This window comes from Ctenocephalides felis, unplaced genomic scaffold (assembly GCF_003426905.1).
Source record: "Ctenocephalides felis isolate EL2017-DRISC unplaced genomic scaffold, ASM342690v1 CF-g0.4_SCAFFOLD_01886, whole genome shotgun sequence".
In the NCBI taxonomy this organism is placed as follows: domain Eukaryota; kingdom Metazoa; phylum Arthropoda; class Insecta; order Siphonaptera; family Pulicidae; genus Ctenocephalides; species Ctenocephalides felis.
Window position 1 is genome coordinate 25,463,930 of NW_020538040.1, and position 23,726 is coordinate 25,487,655.

The 23,726-nt window shown below is 30.1% G+C and overlaps 1 protein-coding gene across 1 annotated transcript; it reads right to left on the reverse strand.

Moving 5' to 3' along the window:
• Positions 1–18,625: 18,625 nt before the first annotated feature.
• LOC113374792 lies at positions 18,626–21,371 on the reverse strand. The gene is made up of 2 exons (XM_026614758.1): positions 21,170–21,371; positions 18,626–19,233 (listed from the first exon to the last, which is right to left on the reverse strand). The coding sequence occupies exons 1-2, from the start codon at positions 21,321–21,323 to the stop codon at positions 18,626–18,628; spliced, it is 762 nt and encodes a 253-aa protein (XP_026470543.1). The 5' UTR covers positions 21,324–21,371.
• Between the last annotated feature and the right edge of the window lie 2,355 nt (positions 21,372–23,726).

Here is a 23,726-nt window from a genome sequence, read left to right on the forward strand (position 1 = left end):
AAAAATTACATCATGTATATTGTTGTTCCGAACCAAAAATAGATGCATATTTTTAGTTTTTCCCCAGTTAGCCCGAAGCAAAATCCATTTTCCTTTTTCCATTCCCTTTGCTATAAAAGAATTTTCCTCTGAGATAAAATACAAACTATTACCCAAGGACTGGCCTCAAAACAAATCTGTATATCGTTAAATAAAAGCAAAGAGATTTCTTCTTATTCTATTGTGTATAATGTTGTTATCGGATAAAATAAACAACTCTCAATAGAGTTTTCTATCAAAATACGCAGTAGAGTTAGAGTGACCTATATACCAACTATTCTACATCAGTGTTCGCAAATATCAACACGACACTACCACTGGGAATTTGTCGAAAATGTCACGTATTCAAAATATAGTAAATACTTATCTAAAATTGTATTCCGTACCCGAACGAACACAAACAAACACGCGTGATCCACGATTCGTAGAGGAAAAGCTAGAGTAAATAATTTTTTTTATCATGATTAACCAATATTTTGGTCAAGTTATATTTACAAACGCTATATAGATACCAATCAAGGGCACTTTCTTTAACTATGATAACATTTATAATTCGTTGCAGAATATTTTCACTAAAAATCAAATTATAGAACTACATATTCTAGTGAAAACATATATCGCGACTGCTTGATACCAGGCGTTATAAGATATTAATGGAGTTACCACTGAAACAAGTGATACATAACATCTTGCTAAGGCAAATTGCTGAAACTTCCCGTAGCAAAAATTACAATATTTAAAGAAGCTTTAACATTTTTTGAAAAATTAGATTTTTGAAAATTTCGAAAATATTGACATTGAATATTTTGAACTTTTTATCAAAGCAATGGCGCTGCGTACCTGTTTTTTAGACGAAATATCGAAGCGCGTAAGCGCCATGTCGCGGTCTAACGGTTAAACATTGATACAAAGCCCATAGAAATGTATACAAAATTTGTTTTTATTATTAGAATATCTATAAATTCTCTGATAATTTGGTGTGGATATGTCTAAAGATCATTTTTGATCGACAAATGATATTTTGTTTATAACATTTCATTCCTGATCTCCAAAACTGCTAGATCTGCCCTGCCAACAAGTAAAAGTTTTGAATCATTCAAATCGGATCTTATAAGTTGCCATCTTTGGTACTTTTTGGCCCGTATCTCCAAAACGGCTGAACCTGCCTTTGCCAAAAACAAATCAGCACGTGTTGCTATTCATAGGAATCGAATGCATTTAAAAATTTTCAAATCAGTTATTCGTGTTCCCTGAATTGTTAACGAAAAATTGTATTCTTACACATAAATACATATATACATAGGGTGGTTTTTAACATAGATATTTTCTAATTTCTTTACCTCGAGGAGCTCAAATGGTTCCAGATTCATAAACAAAAATCTAGAAGTTTTAGCTCTTGATATTAACTTTAATATAGTCAGCACTCCAACCAAAGTTTCTTGGTTCTTCTTCCTAAGTAAATATTTATTTTATGAAATATCTCAAATTTTTGTTGTAATTGTTTTTATTTATGATCAAAATAAGCAAATACATTGTTTTTCTCAGAATTTTGACTCACTTATAGAAGAGTTATAAAAGTCTAAAAAGCGAATGGAATTTTACTCTTGTTATTTCCATAAGAAAAGTTAAAATATAATACTAAATATTTTTTAGTAGATTGTATACCATTAAAAGAGCTTCTTTCGACCCAAATCTTTGTGTTAGTAAAAAATCTAAAGCAAATATCTGCACATGTCAACAGAGTCGGATATGGCAAATCACAACTCTATCGGATTCAATCCGAGGGAAGAGTTGTATCAGAGTGATAACTCCGGAGTGGGTTACCCTACGGAATTTACCCTACGGAAAGTTAAAAAAAAAACGCTTGTAACCCACCAGCCACCCGTCTACCGAGTCAATAGTTCTATTTGTAAATGGGTGTGTCGGTTGGCCCGAGTTCTACTCGCTAGTTCCAAGTGCGGTGCAATCTAGTAAAAAGTTCGCAAGTACCCGAACTAAAGTTGCATTAGCCGTGATTGCACGTGGCATAAGACGTCCTCGTGACGACATTTGTTTTGTCGAATAAGCTGCTTTGCAATTATTCCGTTTCCGTTCTGGACACGTTCCGCATGATAATCCATTGATAGAGAAATCTCAGAAAATATTTTAGATAAATCGACACCGATACTTTGTTGATATGTGCCGTATGACAAATATTTACATGGAAAAATTATAACATATATAACAACACGTGATATTTATATTTGAGACCGATATAGTTTTTGCGTGGTATTTTTTCGAGGATTTCACTTGAAGGTCTAGAAAATAATCGCACGTTTTAAAGCAATTTAGTAGGTACAATTTTAAACACGTGTTAAGGGAGACTGGGACCGGCTGTGTCACTTATTTGTTAATTTACTATTGGTAATTTGAACATTTGTTAACGTGGAAATACTGAAATACTGTCCCTAAATACGATAGATTAGTCATAAGATAAGATTAGTCATGACATCATATCAACCGTCCACACCCGAGGGATGGTTGTGACAGACATAAGAGTTGGGCAAAAAACAATAGGCATAAACACCAAAATGGTTTACAACGACTTAAACACTTTCGGGACGGTACCGACTTCAAAACAATCTACTTTACCCGCTGTAAACTTGATTTTATTATGTATGTTATGCAATTTGTTTGATAAAAAATTGTGGTCATTGAAGGACATACATTTATAATATTAATTTATTTTTGATAATTTTATAAAGAATGGTGACGTTCAAAACAATTTCCAAAATGCATAGCTGGTTGATTTTGACATGTTTTACAATAACAATACAATTCCTTTTGCTTTCACTCGCATTTAGAATATGCTACTGATTAGTCAGTATATTTGGTCATTTTTTGCTGCCATAATGGTTTATTATTTCTATTATATTGTCTAATAATTCATTTATAAAATATAAAGTAAAATAATCTATTGGATGTCTTATATTGCTTGGTATTTGTAGTCGGTATGTTTGTTGATGTATATCAAACTCGATTATTGAAGGAGAATCGACACATTCGCTAATGTCTTTCCGCTCTTTATTTAATTTGTTGAACTTCTTCTTCTTTTTGTTGGTTGGATAATATCATCATCACATTCATTACTATCATCGGTGCGAATAGTAATTTCGTAAAATTTGTCTGTATGAATGTCTATTTGAAACTCATCTTCACTACTGCTTAATTCACAAAATTCACCAGTCGTTTTGCCTTATTTAACAGCGCTCGGTCGTTTTAAATATTAAAAAAAAGTCCATATAGCAAAGAAAAAGGCTAAAAATACTACTAGAATAACTTAAATTTATTTTCAAAATACAATACTGTTTATCACTGCTATATGTGATTTATTCAACTTTTCGATGCAAACTGAGTCATTGTTTATAAAATAGCCTATGCCTAACAGAGTATGTTTGTCCACTGAGGTGGACAGCCGTCCCTAAAGTGTTAATTGTCATAATTATATAACATAAGGCAACATAACCATTTGAACCAAGCTTATGAATATATACTAACAATATAAATAAAACATAATTTTTTAAACAATAAATCTTTGTAAATTTTTTTGTTTTTTTGTATTGAATTTTCCTTTCCTTTGCTGTTCCGTATTTTGTCTTAGTTAAGTTAGATTTTTTTTAACTGTTTCAATTTCACCCAAAAAGGACAAGAGATACATATCACATAAAACAAAACTAATTGCTGGTAATTAACTACTAATGTTCAACTTTCAGCAAAATAAAGTGATTTTCAAGTCAAGAGACAAGTAACAAGTATTATCAAAAGAAATCAAACAAAAAACTTACATATGTTTCTTCGAAAGCAATTTGGTCTACAGATCACGTTAATGTAGAACACCGATTAAATTCAATAATGGAATCTTGTTCGAACAAACATCTTCAGCTTTTTCTCTTTAAACTCTATCTCAAAATTAGTATATTTTGGCCGTTATGAAGACTATCACTACCGTAAGCCTGGCACAACCGTACCCAGTCTCCCCTAAATTTAATTAGAAACATGATAGTATTAATGACAATACTGCTTAAATAAAAAAAACTGCCATATTTTAACACGCCCTCCATCCACATCATCATAATAATTATTAAAATCTGATATTCTGCGTAAAATGCAGTTTCTACTTGAATAATAGATATTTGTTTACACACTAAAATATAACTCTATAAAATTTCATTTTTTTTTTATTATTGAATTAATTAGATTTTGGCTAAGACAGGCCCAGCTGTTTCAAAGATGCGAGGAAAAAGTGCCAAAAATCTGTGTTGAGAGAACGGAGCGTTAGATTTGAATGATTAAAAAAACATTTTATTTGTATTGACATAATGAAGAAATGATTGATTTTTTCGGTAAGTAGGTCCAGAAATTTTGGAGATCCAGAGAAAAAGTTCAAAAAATTGCCATTTGTCGGTCAAATATCATCTTCAGACATATGCACATCAAATTATAAGATATTTTAAATATAAAATAAAAATATGTAATTAAATGGCTTTGGCAGATTTAATCATCTTATTTCCTCGTATTAGCAATCTGAGTATCTCAAATCGTCAACAATTCTGTTTACTGTATTCGCAATTTGCAAATTTTGTAAACACTTACTACAAAGCGCAGCACTTCCTGCTAATTATTAATATAACCACATGGAAGCATATACGGAAGAGCAAATGTGAAACAAATAGACACCAGGTTGGTACACAACTTATTCTAATTAAATTTCATGATTGTCAAATAATAATTAATTGCAAAAATAATAAGGTGCTAGTTCCAGCACCCTGAATGTGTTGTTTGCTTCACGCCAAAAAATCCTTTTCACAAAATTTCAGATTCTCTTCAAAGTTTTTTAGACATTTCAAAAATGCTGAAAAACTTAATAAAAAAAACTATGTTTTTAAATATTTATTTTTTCCTTTAATATCATTTGTAATAAAAATTAATAAACCATATTTGAAATTAATATCTCGATTTAAAAATTAACTATGTACTTATTTATCACATTTTGTTACGAGTTTTTTTTGCTACTCTTTATTTTCTTTATTTGCTTATAGTAATCATAATCTTACAGTAACCAAATAGCGATAATGGAATTTTGTATAACTTTTCGTTGCAAAAGTTTCTGAAAAGTGGGTGTGCATATGTATGAATAAAATTATTCTTATTATTATAACCGATTTGAATGATTCAAAAAGTATTCGTGTTGACAGATGATATGCTGGTTAGTTTTTTGCAAAGGCAGGCCCTATCATTTTTAAGACACAGAGCATATAATCAGATCTATCATTTCGAAAATTACATCCATTAAAAACCGAGCATTTGATTCAAATACTTCAAAATACATTTTTTTGTGAAGAAACGATTAGTTTTTGGAGAGTACGCAATTTGATTTCAAATTTAAAATAAAATCTGTTTATTTTTATTTCAAAAATATGTATTTCTTCTAAATATCGAAAATGATTCAGATTTAAATTTTATTTCTAGCTAAAATTCTAAAGCTCATTTATATACTTAAAAAGAATAATTTTTATTTTGAAATTCAGTTAATTGGTAATTTTCAGAAATATGAGATAAAATTTTTCATTCTAACATCACTTGATTAAGTTTTATTCAGTTATATTAACGCCATTGTCCAATTTAATTTACATTTTGTCTATAGAATATATTCGTTTTCGTATCTATGAAAGTTATGATATTTATAATAATTTATTTGAACACATTTAAAATTTTTCAAATATTTCATTATGCGACGAGAAGTTCTAGCAATTTTCCATAAAGCACTATGCCATGCACCACCGTTTTATTATATACACCGTTTTATTATATTGTATACATAAATTATTAGATTTTCACAGAATTTTTTAAAACTAAGCATATTTTACATTTTATTCACTTAATTTTAGAACTCGTACAAATAATAAAAAATTATCTACCATTCTATAACATTCGAATAAAAGCCATAAGATTTGATTATTTCAATTAATTAAAGCAAACATTTTACAAATTCGAGTCAAATTTCAAATTTTTAGTTGTAGCACTAAAAATCAATATTAAAAAAAATAAGTAGGGTAGGAGGAAGGGGTTTGTCACGAAGATTGCAACCCCTCAATTTCCTCATTTGAATATTTGAAACTTCTTATTAAATACAACAGAGAGTGATCCAGATTATTTTTAGGTAAAGTTGCTTATTTTTAGTAAAAGTAGCTTTTTTAGTGAAATTGTCATCATTTTTTAACGATGACTCCCTTTTTGACTCAAATGGCTCCTCTTTAACAAGAGCGTTTCATATTTTAGCAAAATTAGTCAATGTTTCAACAAAAGTGGCTTTTTCACCAAAACTCATAAAACTTTTATTCATCAAAGAACAACACAAATGAAATGTTTCTTGAATCATTCAAATCGGACGCTTTGTTCTTTCAAAAATTGAATTACCATTTTTGGCACTTTTTGCCCCGTACCTCCAAAACGGTTGAACCTGCTTTTTCCAAAATCTAACTAGCACGTCTCCTAAAAAATAGGAATCGAATGTTTTTTTAATCATTTAAGTTAGTTGATCCGTATTCTCGAAATCGTCGACGAAAAACTGTATCCTCACATAATACACACATACATCCATTTTTTCTAAGATATACCAAAATGTTCGGAAACCTTCGAAACGTAAAGATATATAAACATTTTAGTTTCTGTTTTTTTATGTAAAATTGTAAATTGTAAAGTTGTAAAATTATGATTTTTTTGTTATTTTTCAAAAATTTGTCATCTGGTCCTTTTCACTCCAGAGGCGAGGTCAAAAGAAATAGCTAGCAAACAGCGGGCAAAGAGATTCACCATTTCAAAAAGTTTTGATTCCAATTCACCATTTTAAAAAGGACTTGTAAAATAATAACTACATTATTCAATCAATGCAATGCAGTTTAATTATTAAAAAAGTTCTAATTTTCCTCCTACCAGCTACCTCAACTAGTGGTATATAATATTTTGAACATAATCCGTTTAATCCTTTGAGAAACTAAATCCTAAATGATTGTCTATTGCTTTAATTCGAATACTAATCCATATAAGTGCTTGCTACTTGATACAACACAACAAATATCCCTGCCCGACGTAACAAGAAGTAGTTCTGGATATTTACGAACTTTAGTTTCGAAAGCCCTACTATACGATTATAACTGCGAATGCTAATTGCTAATCTTATTAATTTCGAAAGGAGATTATCAAATGTTTTCAAACGTACATGGATAATTGGAGTAATAATGCAATTGATGGTGTTTTGTGGTTTAACTTCCATTGAAATTTGTGGAGATGGGAATAAAATGATTTAAAGTTGAACATGAATATGTTTGAGGCAAAAACTATTGAATTAAAGTAAAATACTTCATATTTGTGTAGATACTTTTTTACACTCATAAAAAATAATAATAAGCATGGAACAACTTCTTGCTCATACATATTTTTAACTTCCCATAGGATAAGTTATAATAATCGCAAAAAAATCGAAAATGAAATTTTTTGCAGATCTTTACTTTATAAAAATAAATGTATTTATGTATACGTATAGATACTAGTTCGATTCCAAAAAAATTAAAACTAGTGTTAAATGGCATCGTGCCTTAAGGCAAACTGCGGGAACTTTCCGTACCAAAAATTAAATTTTTTAAATAACCTTTAAAATTTTTTGAATGTTTTTAATGTTTTTTGAATTATTCACATCGGAAAAATTACCATTTTTGGCTCTTTTTGCCCCGTATCTTTGAAACGGCTAGACCTGCCAAAAACTAATCAGCACGTTACCTTACCAATAGGAATCGAATCAATCATGTGTGTGTGTAGCGTGTGTCGTGTGTTCGGATACAAATTCTCGTAAACACAAATCAACCGATTTGAATAATTCAAAAAAACATTCATAAGCAGGAATAGCCGTTTAGAAGATACGGGGCAAGAAAAGCCAAAAATGGTAATTCAGTTTTTGAGAGAAGTGAGCGTCCGATTTCAATGATCAAAAAACATTTTATTTGTATTGACAGGTCTAGCGGTTTCGGAGATCTAGTAAAAAAACTAACAAAAAAATTTATTTGGCGGCCAAAAACGATCATTAGTCATATGTGCATCAAATTATTAGGTTGTTTATAGACATTTTATTAATAAGTACAAATTTTCTATACCAATATTCATTAGAGTGCGACTAAAACATCTACGCAGCGCAATTGCTTTGAGAAAAAGTTCAAAATATATAAAAATAATAAAAAAAAAAATTTTTAATTTCTAAATTCTCAAAAATCTAATTTCTAAAGTTTTCAGAATTTTAAATCATTGTTAAAAATTTCAATTTACGATCCGGGATGTTCCAGTAATTAGCCTTATGGCCATGCACCACTAGTTTATATTTATATGATACATTACCAAAAATCATAAAATGTTCATTAAATATAAATGCGAATATTTATTCCGCAGTAAATCTTCACAATTTCATATATTCCCTCGGTTACATGGTGGCGTTTTAAATAACGCAGCTTGTTGTTTAGCGGTGTAAATATTACACCCAAGGTGTATTATGTATTAAGGAGAAAAGTATGTCATATTTTCCATTTTTAATATAAAATTTTTGAATGTAGGTATAATGCCGCCCTAGACATTCGCAGTTATGCAGACGGCATCCTCTCTTCCAACTTCTTCCCCGGAGGATTAAACGGGAAAATCTATGCAAACTTACACGTACATATCTCCCCTAAATGTGTAATGTTCTGTACACTCTATATCAGAGGTGACAAACTTAAGGTATACAAACCAAAAATTTAACATATCTACAAAATCAATAGAAGCATAAGAAAATTCTATAAATATACATAAACTACTTGAAATTAACCAAAATTGCCACTACTATATTTTTAATATAGAGTAGAGCGGAGCGTAAAGTTCAGCAGACAAAGAGGTTCACCACAGATATCACAAAAACAAGTAAAATTAAGAATAATAACAATATTTGAAAGTAGAGAGAAAAAGATGTATGACCAGCCACCACCTTGGTTCTTATTGCACCTTAATGCCAAACTAACATGGAAATACCATATTCAAAAGAAACGCCAACAGCATCAAGAAAAGAAAACTATACTGGTTGTGACTCTGTACAAAGTCATGTTGAAACCAATTTGGACGTACGGAATAGAGCTTTGGGAAACGGCACGCAAGTTCAACATCGCCATAATAAAAAGATTTCAGAACAAGATTTTGAAAGAAATTATAAACGTACCCACGTATGTCCCAGAAAAAAATCTTGTTCTTTTTGACCGTGCTAACGGAAGATAAACGGCGAAGTTTGAAAGTCTATACCAAAAGTTTTTCTTTCGTTGTTTGTTTTTTTGTTGAAAGTACTGTTTTTCAGTTTACGAAACCCTAATAAATTTTTAAGTATACGATATTTAATTGTTTTATGAGATCTATTGTTAATTTTAGGTTGGATTCAACAGTTTTTTATATAAACTCTGTAAAAGCTTGCACGTAGGTGGGGTAAAAAGGACTAGCTGATCCTTTTTCCTGACAAAGATGTTTGTGCCAAAATGTTAAATGGACTTGAAACGTAAAGAAATGCAAAATATTTTCAAGATATATTACAACCAAAATATATATTGGGATGCATTCTAAAAAAGGCGCTCATTCTAAACGTATCATCACAACAGCTAATATCATAACAATAAAAATATTTATAATATTTGAAAACAATAATGTAATTAAAGTCATACTGCAAATATGACATGATCGGTTTGTCATTGTAATTAGCATTTAGAAATCAACCTTCATTAGAGGAATGAAGTAATTGCTGATTAATAGATTCTACAATGTTCACACAGTGGATTATGTTAAACAACACCTAAAGAAAAATTGTTTTCGCAATTTCACTTATTATGTAATTGCGTTTGAAGAACTTTATTATAATTAACATACATTCATTAAGTGCTCGTATTTTTTTACTTTTTTGCTGGCAATACAATCTCATTCTTTGAGCAGCTGTAAAATCTGTCTTGCTTAAAAATATTTTCCATTTTGATAACTTCGAAGATTTATAGAAACTACGAATAATATAGAAATTATTTCAATAAATTTACGTTTCTTACACGGCATAAATGTTTCATTTGTTTAATTATTTTCATTATAATTATTTACGGGGAACAGGATAAAATATTTTTCTAACTCAGGCATTTTTTATTAATTCAAGATTTGTACTTTGATGTAACCTTAAAATTTAATGACATTCCGATATCCACGACTAAATCATCGTCGACCCGCATGGAAATGATTTCATCGAGAGCGAATGACGAATGGTTCTGGCGTAACGCAACTTCCGTTGCATTTTCGCAGATTTACTGCCTAGTCGTGTCTAAATAAGAAGTTTTACTTCAAAACAAACGACGTTATTAGAAATCTAGAATTTTACTGTGCTTATTAATTGTATTCAACGTTCCAACGATTTGCCTTAAGGCAATATTCCATTAACCGCCTGTTTTAATTTTCGACCCGTACTGAGGTTGGACTTTGACAGCCTACTTCACAAACACGACAAAGTCGGAAAGCTAGAATAACAAATTTTATTGCAGAGTTTTGGCGCCCGTCCACTTCTATGAAACGTGCCCATTCACTTATCAATAATTTCACCGGACTGCTTTTGCTCGCAATATGTTCTTGAAGTAGTAAACACACGAGGAATTCTAACCAATAAACACGATTCGGTGATAGATACAAAATACGCAGCAAAAAATATTTTCCTCTTACTTGCCAAGTGTAAATGTAAATGTACCAATCCCTCGTAGGAGACTCGTGAAAACTGAAAATTATGATCAAATAAAATTAGGTATTTGATTTGGTCAAACTCTGAATTTCTGATTTAACTAATAACCTTCCGCATATTTTCATGATCCAAAAATATTTTGCGATGACACTTTTATGGTGCTTAGAATATTTTATTGCATTGCATGGAAAGTAATTTTGTTAGGTCTTAACGATGATTTAAGTAGTCATAAACAAAATTTGATAAATTGGGCAGCTTCTTGGTTTCTCAGAACACAATTACATCGATGATGTTATGAATTACAATCTGTCTAAAATATAAGAACATTTAAGGAATGATTTGGTCATTTAACAAATGGCATTATCATGGTCATTTCTAGTTGTAGCTGTATATTTTTAACTTAATTTTCTGAACAATACACAGAAGGACTATTTTTACTTGGTAATATATTATGATTCACATTTTCAAGTGAAAATAGATTTCATTAACTTCCCGTAGGATTATAGTTATAGCAAGCGCATAAAAATCAAAAATAAAATGTTTTGCAATATCTTTACGTTTCAGAGGTTATTGAACATTTTGGTATACTTTAGAAAAAATAAATTTATATGTGTGTGTATGTGCGTGTGTGTGTGCAAATACAAATTTTCTTCGACGATTTAGAATAATTCAAAAAACATTCGATTTGCATTGATAAGGAGACGTGCTAATTAGTTTTTAGCGATGGCATGTCCAGGTGTTTTGAAGATATGTGGCAAAAAGTGCCAAAAATGGTAGGTAATTTAATTTGTTGAGGGAATGGAGCGTCGGATTTGAATGATTCAGAAAACATTTTACTTATATTGAGGAAACAAAAAACTGATAAAATGTTTGGCCCGTCAATTTCGGAGTTACAGAGAAAAACGTTAACAAAATTGATATTTGGCGGTCAAAAATTTACATTAGACAAATGCACATTAAATTATCATATATTTTATAGAGATTTTAAAAATAAGTACTAATTTTCTTACAATTTTCTGGATTCCGTACCAAGAATTTTTATTTTTAAAGTTTACAATACGGTTCAAACAAATTTCAAAATTTTCAGAACATTTTTAACTTCCCGTAGGGTAAGTTTTAGTAATCGCGAAAAAATCGAAAATGAAAATTTTTATGTTTCTTTACGTTTTAAAGGTTTCTGAACATTTTGGCATACCTTTGAAAAAACGAATGTATGTGTATGTGTATGTGCGTGTGTGTGCGGATACAAATTTTTGTCGACGATTTTGGAAACACGGGTCAACCGATTTGAATAATTCAATTCGATTCGTATTGATAAGGAGACGTGCTGATTAGTTTTTGCCGAACGCACGCCTAGCCGTTTTAAAGATACGTGGCAAAAAGTGCCAAAAAGGGTAGGTAATTACATTTTTGAGAAAACGGAGTGTCGGATTTGAATGATTTAAAAAATATTTTACTTATATTGAGAAAACGAAGAACTGATGATTTTTGAAAAGACAGGTCCATAAATTTCGGAGTTACAAAGGAAAACGTTAACAAATTTGATATTTGCCGGTCAAAAATGAACATTAGACAAATGCACATCAAATTATCAGATATTTTATGGAGATTTTAAAAATAAGTAATAATTTTGTCACATTTTTTTGGGTTCCGTATCAAGAATTTTCATTTTTAAGTTTACTGTACGGTTCAAACAAAGTTCATGTTTTGAACAGAACATGTTTTTTTCAAAATTTTCAGAAATAGTTTTATATTTTAAATATATATATATATATATATATATATATATATATATATATATAACTATATTATGTAAATAAAGTAAAGTAATTATATTATAATTATAATATGTATAATTCAGTTTAGAAATTTACATATTTTAATTGCTTTATTCTAAGAAAGATAACCTCAGATGGATTCATTCAACATCTCGTTAATGTAAACATTCTCAAGTGTGTGATACGATGGTCACTGTATAATTTATGAACGATATAATATATAAAAATTCTAAATTATCTAAATAAAATCGTGATTATTATTTTTTTTCTCGAATATTTAATTCTAGTAGCAAAAGTTCTAGCAATTTGTCTTAAGGCACGATGCCAAGCACCACTAGTTTCGAGTCAATGTCGTCTGTCGTCTGTCGCCCAAAAGTGTGTCGAACAAAACAATAGTGTTTATTAATCTCGAAGGGATCGAACGCATTGGACGCATGGCGCCGTATCTCGAAAATATGTTATTTTTGTCCGTTCAACCATAACAGACCGATATAATAATATTTTTCGCTATATACTATGAAATTGTAGCACGTTTCTCGCACATATTTACTTTAAAAATAATGGAAAACTGGCTGGTAAACGATTTACTCAACGCATGCTAATGGCACAAAATGAAAACTCTAATTACCCCTAACTACCCTTTATTAGATGTCATTTTTTAAAATGTGTCAGTCTTACTTGTCTGACGCATAATAACAAGATAAAACAAGTATTCCATTTTTTTAACACAGCGTTGAACGTATTGTGTAAAAATCAGTTTTTATTAGTTGTAGAACCAAGAAGCTTTCAGATTTTTTTCTAATAAGCCGAGCTTTCAAAACATTGCGTCATTGCAAGTGTATCGTATGCGTCGGCCATCTCTGATTGACTTGGCTTTTTACCAAATTGCTTATGCCAGATTTATATTTTAGCGTCAGACACATATGACTGACATGACAATTAGAATAAAAAATAAGTTGTTAATTGATTGTGAAAATTCTGTTGCTGTAAGTAAAGTGATTCATTCTGAAAGATAAAACAATACACGTGTCTCGTCCATCTCCATCAGTCCGCCATGATCTCAAGAAATTATTGATCTTTAGAAGAACTCCCAACAATTGTCTTGTCCAAAGTTCTTAGAAGAACTTCCAACAATTGTTTTTCGCAAAGTTCTCAAAAAAACTTCATTATTTTAAAACAAAATACGTATTCAAAACGAAATGGCAGCCATCACAAAGTCTACCTGTAAAACTGTCATAAGAAATTTTACAGCATATTCGAATAAATAAATGTCAAGCATAAGTTTACATTTAAAACATATTGTTTTTAAAGAAATGTTTGACTAAGAGTATGTGGCATTTCTCGTTAAGGCATGTTGCAAAAACTTTCTTATATGTGTGAATAATCAACTTAAGAATTCAGTTTTGGTAACTTTTTATTATCTTGCAATGATTTTTTATAATTTAAAATAAACCCTCTTTTTGTAGGCCTATAAAATTTCAGCATATTCGTTAGACCATAAACTTTTTTACTATGGAGAGTTTCAATTTTTCAATAATCATTTAAAAAAAATGTCCGGCTAATTATTACTAAAAACTAACCAGCACAATTTTCAACTGATATCTTTCGAACAGTTTTTGAATTTTCAAAATCGACTCAGAATTTTTTCCATATACATTGACAAAAATTTTGCACTTATCTGTTAATTAAAAAACACGGGCAATTTCTTTTTTTTTAATAAAAATCAGTCAATTTTTTTGTAAATAAGGGTAGTGTTTTCATAAATAAAAATTTAAATATTTTATAAATTAATTTATTTTTGCGATACTGAAGTTTTATCAATAAACGATATAATCCTTATGTACAAACAAGAAATAAAAAGTTTATTATGCATATTACTAATATATTATAGCAGTTTGATATTTGGAATAAATGCTATCGAGTATTAACCAGGTGACTGTGATTGACAAAAATATTCATCATATGTGGCATAGAAGTGGCAAAATTGTTTGGATTGACAAAAATATTTGTCATACGAATAAAACAGTCACCATGATCTATTTAAATTTAGAAAAAAAAGTATTATCAAATGAAGTTGTTTAGAATATTTTATGCTATGATTGTATTGGTTGTGAGCACGGTTGTTTAATTTGCGAGACCTTAATATATTTTTTAAGTATACATAATTCAATTGATTTATAAGATGTATTGTTAATTTTAAGTTTGATTCAACTAATTTTTTATATAATCACTATAGAAGCTAACATCTGGTTGGGAAAAACAGGACCAACTGAACCAAGGAGTAAAACTGACCAAATTTAGAAGATAAAAAATAGCTAATAAAGAAGTAAATTAACCCAAAAAGCTAATAAAAAAGTAGATTAACCTAAAAAGCAATTTTAAAAGAAATATATTAAATAGTTTTTCCAACTCTGCTATTGATGAATATTTCTAACGAAATACCAGATCAAAGTTATTTACAGTGTTATCTCTATGAAAAATGCACGCATGAAATTTATATTTTGCACTGGTTGAATAATGTAGCTATCATTTTGCAAAATCCCTTTAAAATTGAAAATTAGATATTACCCTTCGCGCTCGCTGGCCATCCCTGCATATCTGGTAAAAAGGACCAGGTGGCAAATTTTGATTTGGCTAGGAGTTTTACTGAACATAGTCAATGTAGCTATTTATTTGTAAACTTCCTTTAAAATTAGAAATAAGACATTAGACCTGTTTATCCCATTGGCCGTCCAATTTTACCACATCTATGAAGCAAAACAAACCAGGAGACAAATTTTTGAAAAACAGCAAAACACTACATTACACCTACAATGATGAGCTGGGAGTTTTACTGAAAGTAGTCAGATAGTTGTTTGTTGGATATGTGTTATTTGCTGTGATATAATTGGTTTGGTTTTTACAATATAATTGCACAAATTCAAATTAAACCTTTGTGGACCACCCTTCCCTAAAAGAAGGGTGGTCCAACTTTTATTTCAAATTAGATGAAATAGGTTAACAATGAAGACAAGAGTTCACGAAACAAACCGAAGTCGATCTGTCCGCCAACTATCGACTTCTATTCCGCAATTTCCATCGAATACTTATATGGTTCGGTGCGATTGGAGCAAACAAACCATAAAACAATACGACAACCCTTTCCTCTCTCATTCTGCATATTCTCACCAACTCTTTCTCTGATATTTACTTTAGCAATAACTTATGGCCCGTGTTACATTGTTTCAGCTCAACACAACTGCTAGAGCTTCGTACTGACCTTCCTCTATAAATTGTACCGAGACACTGCCGAATAAATAAATCTGTCAGCGCACCTAAACTACTGCGAACTTTGGCAAAATTTACGACGACGCTAAAATCATAACGGGTAGATGATTTTGATGGCGTTTGCCAACTTGCTCCTAGCGGGAGATTCGAACAAAATTTGGAACCGATTTGTGTCACAAAAGTAACACTAAATGATCATTGGATATAGTAAAATCAAATAGTAAGGTATTTTATGAAGATTTTAATAATGAGTACACATTTTGTGTCCATTTTTTTTGATTCCGTACTGTGATTTCTAATTTTTAAAGTTCTCTTTTATGGTTCCAACAAATGTTGTCCACGTGGATCGGTCGACTTGAATGATTAAAAAAATATTAGTTTCAATTTCAATTAGCAATAGGCAGGTCTTCTAACTGTTTCTTAGGTACGGAGCGCCAAAGATTCAAGAAATGGTCGTCCTGTTTTTGAAAGAACCGATCATCTAATTAGAATGATTCAAAAGGCTTTTTCTTGTCTTTACCAAGAGTAGTAATCATTAGGTTTTAAGAAAATTTTCAAGATTTCGAAAAACAAAAAACCAATTTTAATTTTTTTAAATTCTTTCATAATTTTCAAAATATTTTCAATTTTCTCAAAAAAAAATCCTAATTTCAAAAATTTTCAAAAAAGAACAAAATTTTCAAAAAAAATTCAAAGATTATAAAAATTCAAATTTTCGAACTTTTTCATAATTTTAAAAAATATCAAAATTTTAAAAAAATATTTTTTTTACAAAAAATTTTGAATATTTCGAAATTTTCAAAAAAAAAAATTCACAAAATTTCACATTCTCAAAAAAAATTTAAAACATCCTTTTTTTGTCAAACATTCCAAAAAAATTCAAACATTTAAAAAAGCTTCAAAATTTTAAAAAAAGAATCTAAATTTCCAAAAATCTTTTTTTTTCAAATTGAACAAATTACTTGTGAAACATATACATAAGTTGTTTGTAGAGTACGTTCGTTGCCCAATTTAATAAACACTTATACATTTACAGTATTTATTTGTATTCTTTCGAAAATTTTGTGTATAAATTTTATTATAAAACAGTGAAGGTTTTGCCTCTTCACGTTCATTTTGTTTGTGCAAATTTGTTATTGCGATAAATATAAAACAAACATTTACTTGCACATAAACTTTTATCGATGCTCGGTTTGTTCTTTCAATTGGCAACCTTGTACAATAATGTGCAATAAGTAAATTTATTTATTCATTTATGGCATTGAGACTGAATCGTTTGGAAAGATAACGATTTAGCACATTTATATTAACAATTTAATTTATTTTATTATACTGCAGTATTTTCTGCAATTTCATTAAAATAACAAATTTAACTAAACGGCGTCTAAAAGGCAATGATAGACCACGACCACTTTGGTGATATCAAAGATTTAAAATAATTTAAATTATTTATCTGTATTTAATTATTGATCTCTGTAGTTCATTCATCACATTATATGATACTTTTTATAGTTCTAACTTTTTAACTTCATCATCCACATCCACAAATCACCAATTATGTGGATTCTTCTTAGATTTTTCTTAGACACTGCGCAACGAAAATGGCACTTTCATTTTTTTCCTCATACTTTTGTATCTACATAGAATTACACGCTGATTCCAAATATATTTCATTAATTTAATATTTCATTTTTCCGTAACAGCTTTAGTTTTTGAGTTTGAGGGAACTACCCCAATTAGTCATTTTGGCTATGATTATCGCAGTTTAACGAACAACTAAGAGTTTTATCTGCTGTTTTTGGTATGGCTTCGACTGTAAGACCTTGTCTTCATAATCCAGATAGTTTTTGTTACATATGAGGTTAATATTTTTTCGACAAATACCAAAAACCTATGTCGAACTACGTAAAGGCATTATATCTCAACCAATTTAAAAGTGAATTGCGCAATCACGATAAAACATGGATCCTTCGTACTATGTAAAAAAGATGCATAGTAATGTTTACATTATTATCTAGAACAAAAAAGAAATGCTAAAATTTCAATACCCCGTTATTCAGAAACAACTTGAAAAACACCACGACGATTGTTTCTTCTGTATGATAAATATCAATAGAATAAAATCAGGAAATAGAAGCTAATGGTCATAAACCACAACCCCAATGCATGGTCTTATGATCAACTACACGACTCCTATCCATGCTAATGATGAACGACCTAGATGGATGTGGAAATCAAAGTTTAAAAAAATACTCTCATTCAGAATGGTTTTTGGACTATCTTGGAGATATTAGCGAACAGCAGAGCGATAGTATCCACCAAGACATCAAGACTTTGGAGGAGCGATATCAAGAAACATGGGGCTTACACATGATGGCTGGCAATTGTCGGAGCTTCTTCCATGCTCGAAAATTTTATAAAAAAAGCTTTTGAAGGCATGAAATAAAATATGTTGTATTTTTTATTGTAATTTGAGTTAAAACTAGCACATTGGCATATCTCAAAAACTAGAGCTGCTAGCAGATTTCTGTTACTGCTTTCGGAATCAGCGTCCTCGATTTACTTAAAAATCATCATACCATCTCAGAAAAAAAATTTAGTATCGAGCAGTGTTATCTATTGCTCAAAACACAATAAATAAAACATTGTTTTATATAATAGTGATATATTACAGGTAGCAGATACAGCTTTGGAATGCATACTATTAAATTTAACTAATAAAAATAATTTATTATTCCTAATTGTTGGTCAAGATATTATCAACTAATTCTAAAACCTTAAACTTGAACTTCCTCATTTGGCTATCGGTCATTGAATTAAGATCTGGAAGCAAACTTAGTAAAAACATCTTTTTAGGATTATTTTCTAAATCTTCAATTTTCCTAATTTTACTATTGCTTGGCCTATCATCAGTATCACCTTCAACACTAGGTTTATTTGGTTCAGTACCAGGTAAATATGGTAGATGATCTAAAAACGATGATGATGACGAATCTGTTCTATTCTGCGCTGGTGTCGATAAGTCTCTTTGGTCATTTTGAAATGAATGATGCAAATTTGATTTATCTTCCACCACTATCACTACCTCTTCTATATTATCTTCCGGATCTGATTTCATACATTGTTCTTTTATTTCAAAGTCCCAATCAGCGGTATCGTGCATTGAATCTAAAGCCTCATTTTGTGATGCGTTATAGTCCTTAGTATTTGAAGTTCCATACACCTTTATAAAGGGCACAAGAAATTGCATGAAAGCATTTAAGTAATAAGGTTTACGTCTATCAGTTTTCAAGGTCCGGCCAAAAACGCTTCGGATATTGCGCCATTTTTCTTTGCATTCTGCCCCTAAAATATTATAAGATAAAAAAATCAGAATAATGGTAGTATACAAATATCGTTCTCCGTTAAAAAATTCAACCAATTTGTAATGTCAATATATATTTTTTATTGATTCTGCACTAATTTCATTACCTTGTGAATAGAATAATAATTTGTATGTGATATCTAAATATTTAATTATAGTTTCTAGAAAAGATATGTAAACAATAATTTAAATATTTTACATTGGTATTTTTCCTTCAGGCAAGTTACATGAACTTCCCGATATGCGAAAATAATCAATAAAAAATTAATTAATTTATGAGTGATTAGAAGTATTCCGAGTGGATTTATTACACATAATTGAAAACGAACGAACACGTTATCTCGGAGTATTTTGTAAAGGCAAATTTTTACAAATCAATTATTTTTATAATTGAACCAGTTTCCGTAGGAGTTGGTTTAGTATGTTCATTAAGACCAAGTACTCTATCGTTTACCAAGAAAATCGTCTAATTTTAATTTAAACAAACGTCAAAAAAACTGATCATGTTCTCAAACTTTGATGAATGTTTAAATTAAACTACTTGTCGTAAAGCCATAATATTTCAGTAAGTTCTATAAGACCATGATATATATCGCCAACAAATGTTCCATACAAATCGGCTTAAGTTTTTTTTTTCAACAGTTAATTACAAGAAAACGGATCGGTAGATTTTCACCTAATGAGTATCATTTCCAACTAATATCTTTCGAACAGTTTTTGATGTTTCAAAATCGATTCGGTAGTATGAACTTTATTCCAAATCACAAAGAAACGGCTCGGCCGGTCGTCGCACAAAACTGAGAAACGGTAATCCTCAGCGAGATACATCAAATGGCTTTTAAATGAAATTTATGAAATCGGTTCAGGCGTTTTTGAGCAAACGTCGATGAAAGGTCTAATTTTTGTTTGCCAAACAAACGGTACCAATTTTTGCAAATTTTGACAAAGTTTTAAAGTTAAACGAGTTGTCGTAGGGCCGTAATATTTTTGTATAATCTATAAGACTATGGTATCTGCCGTCAAAAAAATAATAATAAAAATCGTCGAAATTTTTTTTTAACACTTTATTACAACAAAACGGCCCGGCCAAACGAAAAACTAATCAGCACGATTCTCAACCAATATCTTTCAAACGGTTTTTGAATTTTCAAAATCGATTCAGAATTGCGGGCTAAAACGTGGACGAAAAAATTTTCACTTCTCTGCTATTTACAACGAAACGGATCGGCCGATCGCCGCACAAAAGCAACGCTAGTCCTCATCGAGATACATCGAATGGCTTTTAAATGTTTGAAATCGGTCCAGCCGTTTTTGAGAAAACGTCGATTTACGGCAAAAAATCTGTTCACACATACACACATACATACACACACATACAGACACACATACTTTTTCCAAATTCGGTCTCATTCGATTCAGAATGGCTTGAAACGTCGAGAAAACATAAAATTAGCGAATCGAATTTTTTGATGAAAACGTAAACTTCTCCTTCGGAAAGTTAATAATTAGGTTCTAAATACAAACATTTAAGGAGGAACCAGCTTTAGAGGCTCAAAAAATCATTTAAGTGAGAAATTCAACAGTTTATCGCAACTTAAAGAAATAAAAAAAAAATTTGAAAAAAAAACTTTAGATTGTTTAAAAAGTGGGTTAATTATAACTTTGAGGTTTTTTAGGTTCAACTAGAAGAGAATTTAATCCTGAATAAAATCAATCTCGGCTCTTTTCGATAGAACGTTATTATTTTCCTCCCTTTCTCGCCAATTAGAAAAAAAAAACAAAAAAAATTATGGAGAAAAAGTTTGGGAAGACATTTTGAAGCCTTTAAAGCAGACTCGACCCTTAAATGTGATGTTTGTTCCTTGAACACGCTTACAAGTAGTAATAAAATACCAATAATATATCAATAATATTTACCTGTAAAATTGAATTTATCACCAAGTGCGTTCCATGTTTGTTCGACCAATTCTTTATTTGTGTAGTCGGTTATATTAAAATTATATAAGCATGGATGTTTTTCAATTTCTTGTACAAACGCTATGGATTGTTCTGTCGACATTTGAATCGCCATGATTGTTCACTCAGTACAAAACTAATATCAAATCGAATCCCGTGCAACACGCTTGCGACTCGAAATATGTTTCATCGACCCTCGAACGAACACGAACGCACACGACGGGCTGCGGACACAGTCGAACCGCTTCGAAGATGTTCGATTCGAGTCGGAAGGCAACGTTCGACCGTCAGACAAGCGCTGTGGATCGAACGGTAAACGACTTTAGTCACTTAATATTAAATGATTCATCGCTGTCGTATGAATCATTTAACATTTATTTTATTTATCAAAAGTGTAATAACACTTTTTGATTATTCTGAATCGAAATGAAATACTTAAATGCCGCTAGTTAAATATCTAGAAATACATATATGTATATGTAATTCAAATTGAATAATAGAAAAACTAGTGGTGCATGGCATCGTGCTTTAAAGCAAATTGCTGAAACTTTTTGTACCAAAAATTAATTTTGTTAAAAAAGCTTTAAATTTTTTTGAAAAAAAAAAATACATTTATTTGGAAAAAAAGCTTTTTTGAAAAATTTTTCAGTAGGCTAAGTTATAGCAATAACAAAAGAAAATTTTTGCAGTATTTTACGTTTAAAAGACTTCTGAACATCTTGGCACACCTGGCTAGAAAAAAATGGTGTGCGTGTAGTATGTATGTGCGAACATATGTGTTTGACCACAATTTCAAGAGCACAGATTAACCGATTTGAATAATTCAAACAGCATTCAATTTCTATTGATGAGGAAAGGTGCTGATTAGTTTTTGGCTGAGATAGGTCCAGCCGTTTCGAAGATACATATCACAAAGTGGCAAAAATGGAAATTTTGCTGTAAAAGAATGGAGCGTGCGATTTCAATAATTAAAAAAAAATGTTGCTTGGATTGACTAAGTTACAAACTAATTTTTGAAAAAAAAAAGTAAATAAATGCCATTTGGCGGTCGAAAATAATCATTAGACATATGCACATAAAATTATCAAATTATCTATTGAATTAAAATTAAAAAAAATCTTGGAATAAAAAAAAATCCAAAAGCAATTATTTTGTCAAAACAAGCAGATAGTTTTTTGAATCATTCAAATAAGATGCTTAGTTATCTCGAAAACTGCCATTTTTTGCACAATTAGCTCGGTATATCCAAAATGGCTGAATCTGCTTTTGCCAAAAACTAATCAGCACATCTCTCTATCAATAGAAATCGAATGTTTTTTGAACCATTCAAATCGCTTGATCCGTGCGCCCGAAAACGTAAACAAAAAATGCGGACACACAAAACACACACACACACACACACATACACACACCTCTATTTTTTCTGAAGTATGCCAAAATGTTCAGAAACCTTGAAAACGTGAAGATATGCAAAATTTCATTTTAGACTTTCGGCCCATTACTTAACTACCCTACGGGAAGTTAATAACAAATGTTTTAAATATTTTCAAATAAATTATTTATTATAAATTTATTGTAAATTTATAACAATTTATTAAATTGGGCGACGAGCGTATTCTACAAACAACTTATTTAAATTCAAAAAAAAAGTTCAATTATTTTTTAAATTTCTATATTTTTTGGAATACTTGAAAAAATGTTTTCGATAATTAAATTAAATTAAATTTTTGTTTTTTTTGAAATTTATGAAGAAATTCGAAAATTTGAGTTTTTTTGAATTTTGAATTCTTTTAAAAAATTTGAATTTTTTGAACATTTTCCAAATTACGTAATTTTTTGTAAAATCATTATTTCGCACCGTCCACATAAGCAAAATAAATTTCGAATTATCTTAATTGGATGATCCGTTCTCTCAAAAACTGCTGTTTTTAGCACATTCAGCTCCGTATCTCGAAAACAATTGCACCTGTCTTTGCCAAAAACTAATCAGCACGTCTCTTTATCCATAGGAATCGAATGTTTCTTTGAATCATTCAAATCGGTTGATTCTTGTTCTCGAAATTGTCAACGAAAAACTGTATCTGTACATACATACACACACACATATATATATATATATATATATATATATATATATATATTAGGGTGGTCCTTAATATGGGCATTTTCAAATTTCCTTGCTCCCAAGAGCTCAAATGGTTCCAAAATGATAAAAAACAATTTTCTGAAAGTTTTAGCTCCTAATATTAACTTTTAGATAGTGCGCAATTCAATCAAACTTCGTATGGAAATAGTATGGAATTTTTTTTGAAAATATCCGTTTTTTATAAGGTATGTCAAAATCTTCAGAAACCGTTGAAACGTAATGATTTATAAAAATTATCATTCGATTTTTTGCGACTATTATAACTTACCCTTAAGAAATGTTAGCGATCAGAAATTTAATATTGCACTAACCATGACAATTCATAATAATCTGTGCAGAAGCAAATTTTGCACAAAAATGTCCGATTATGCT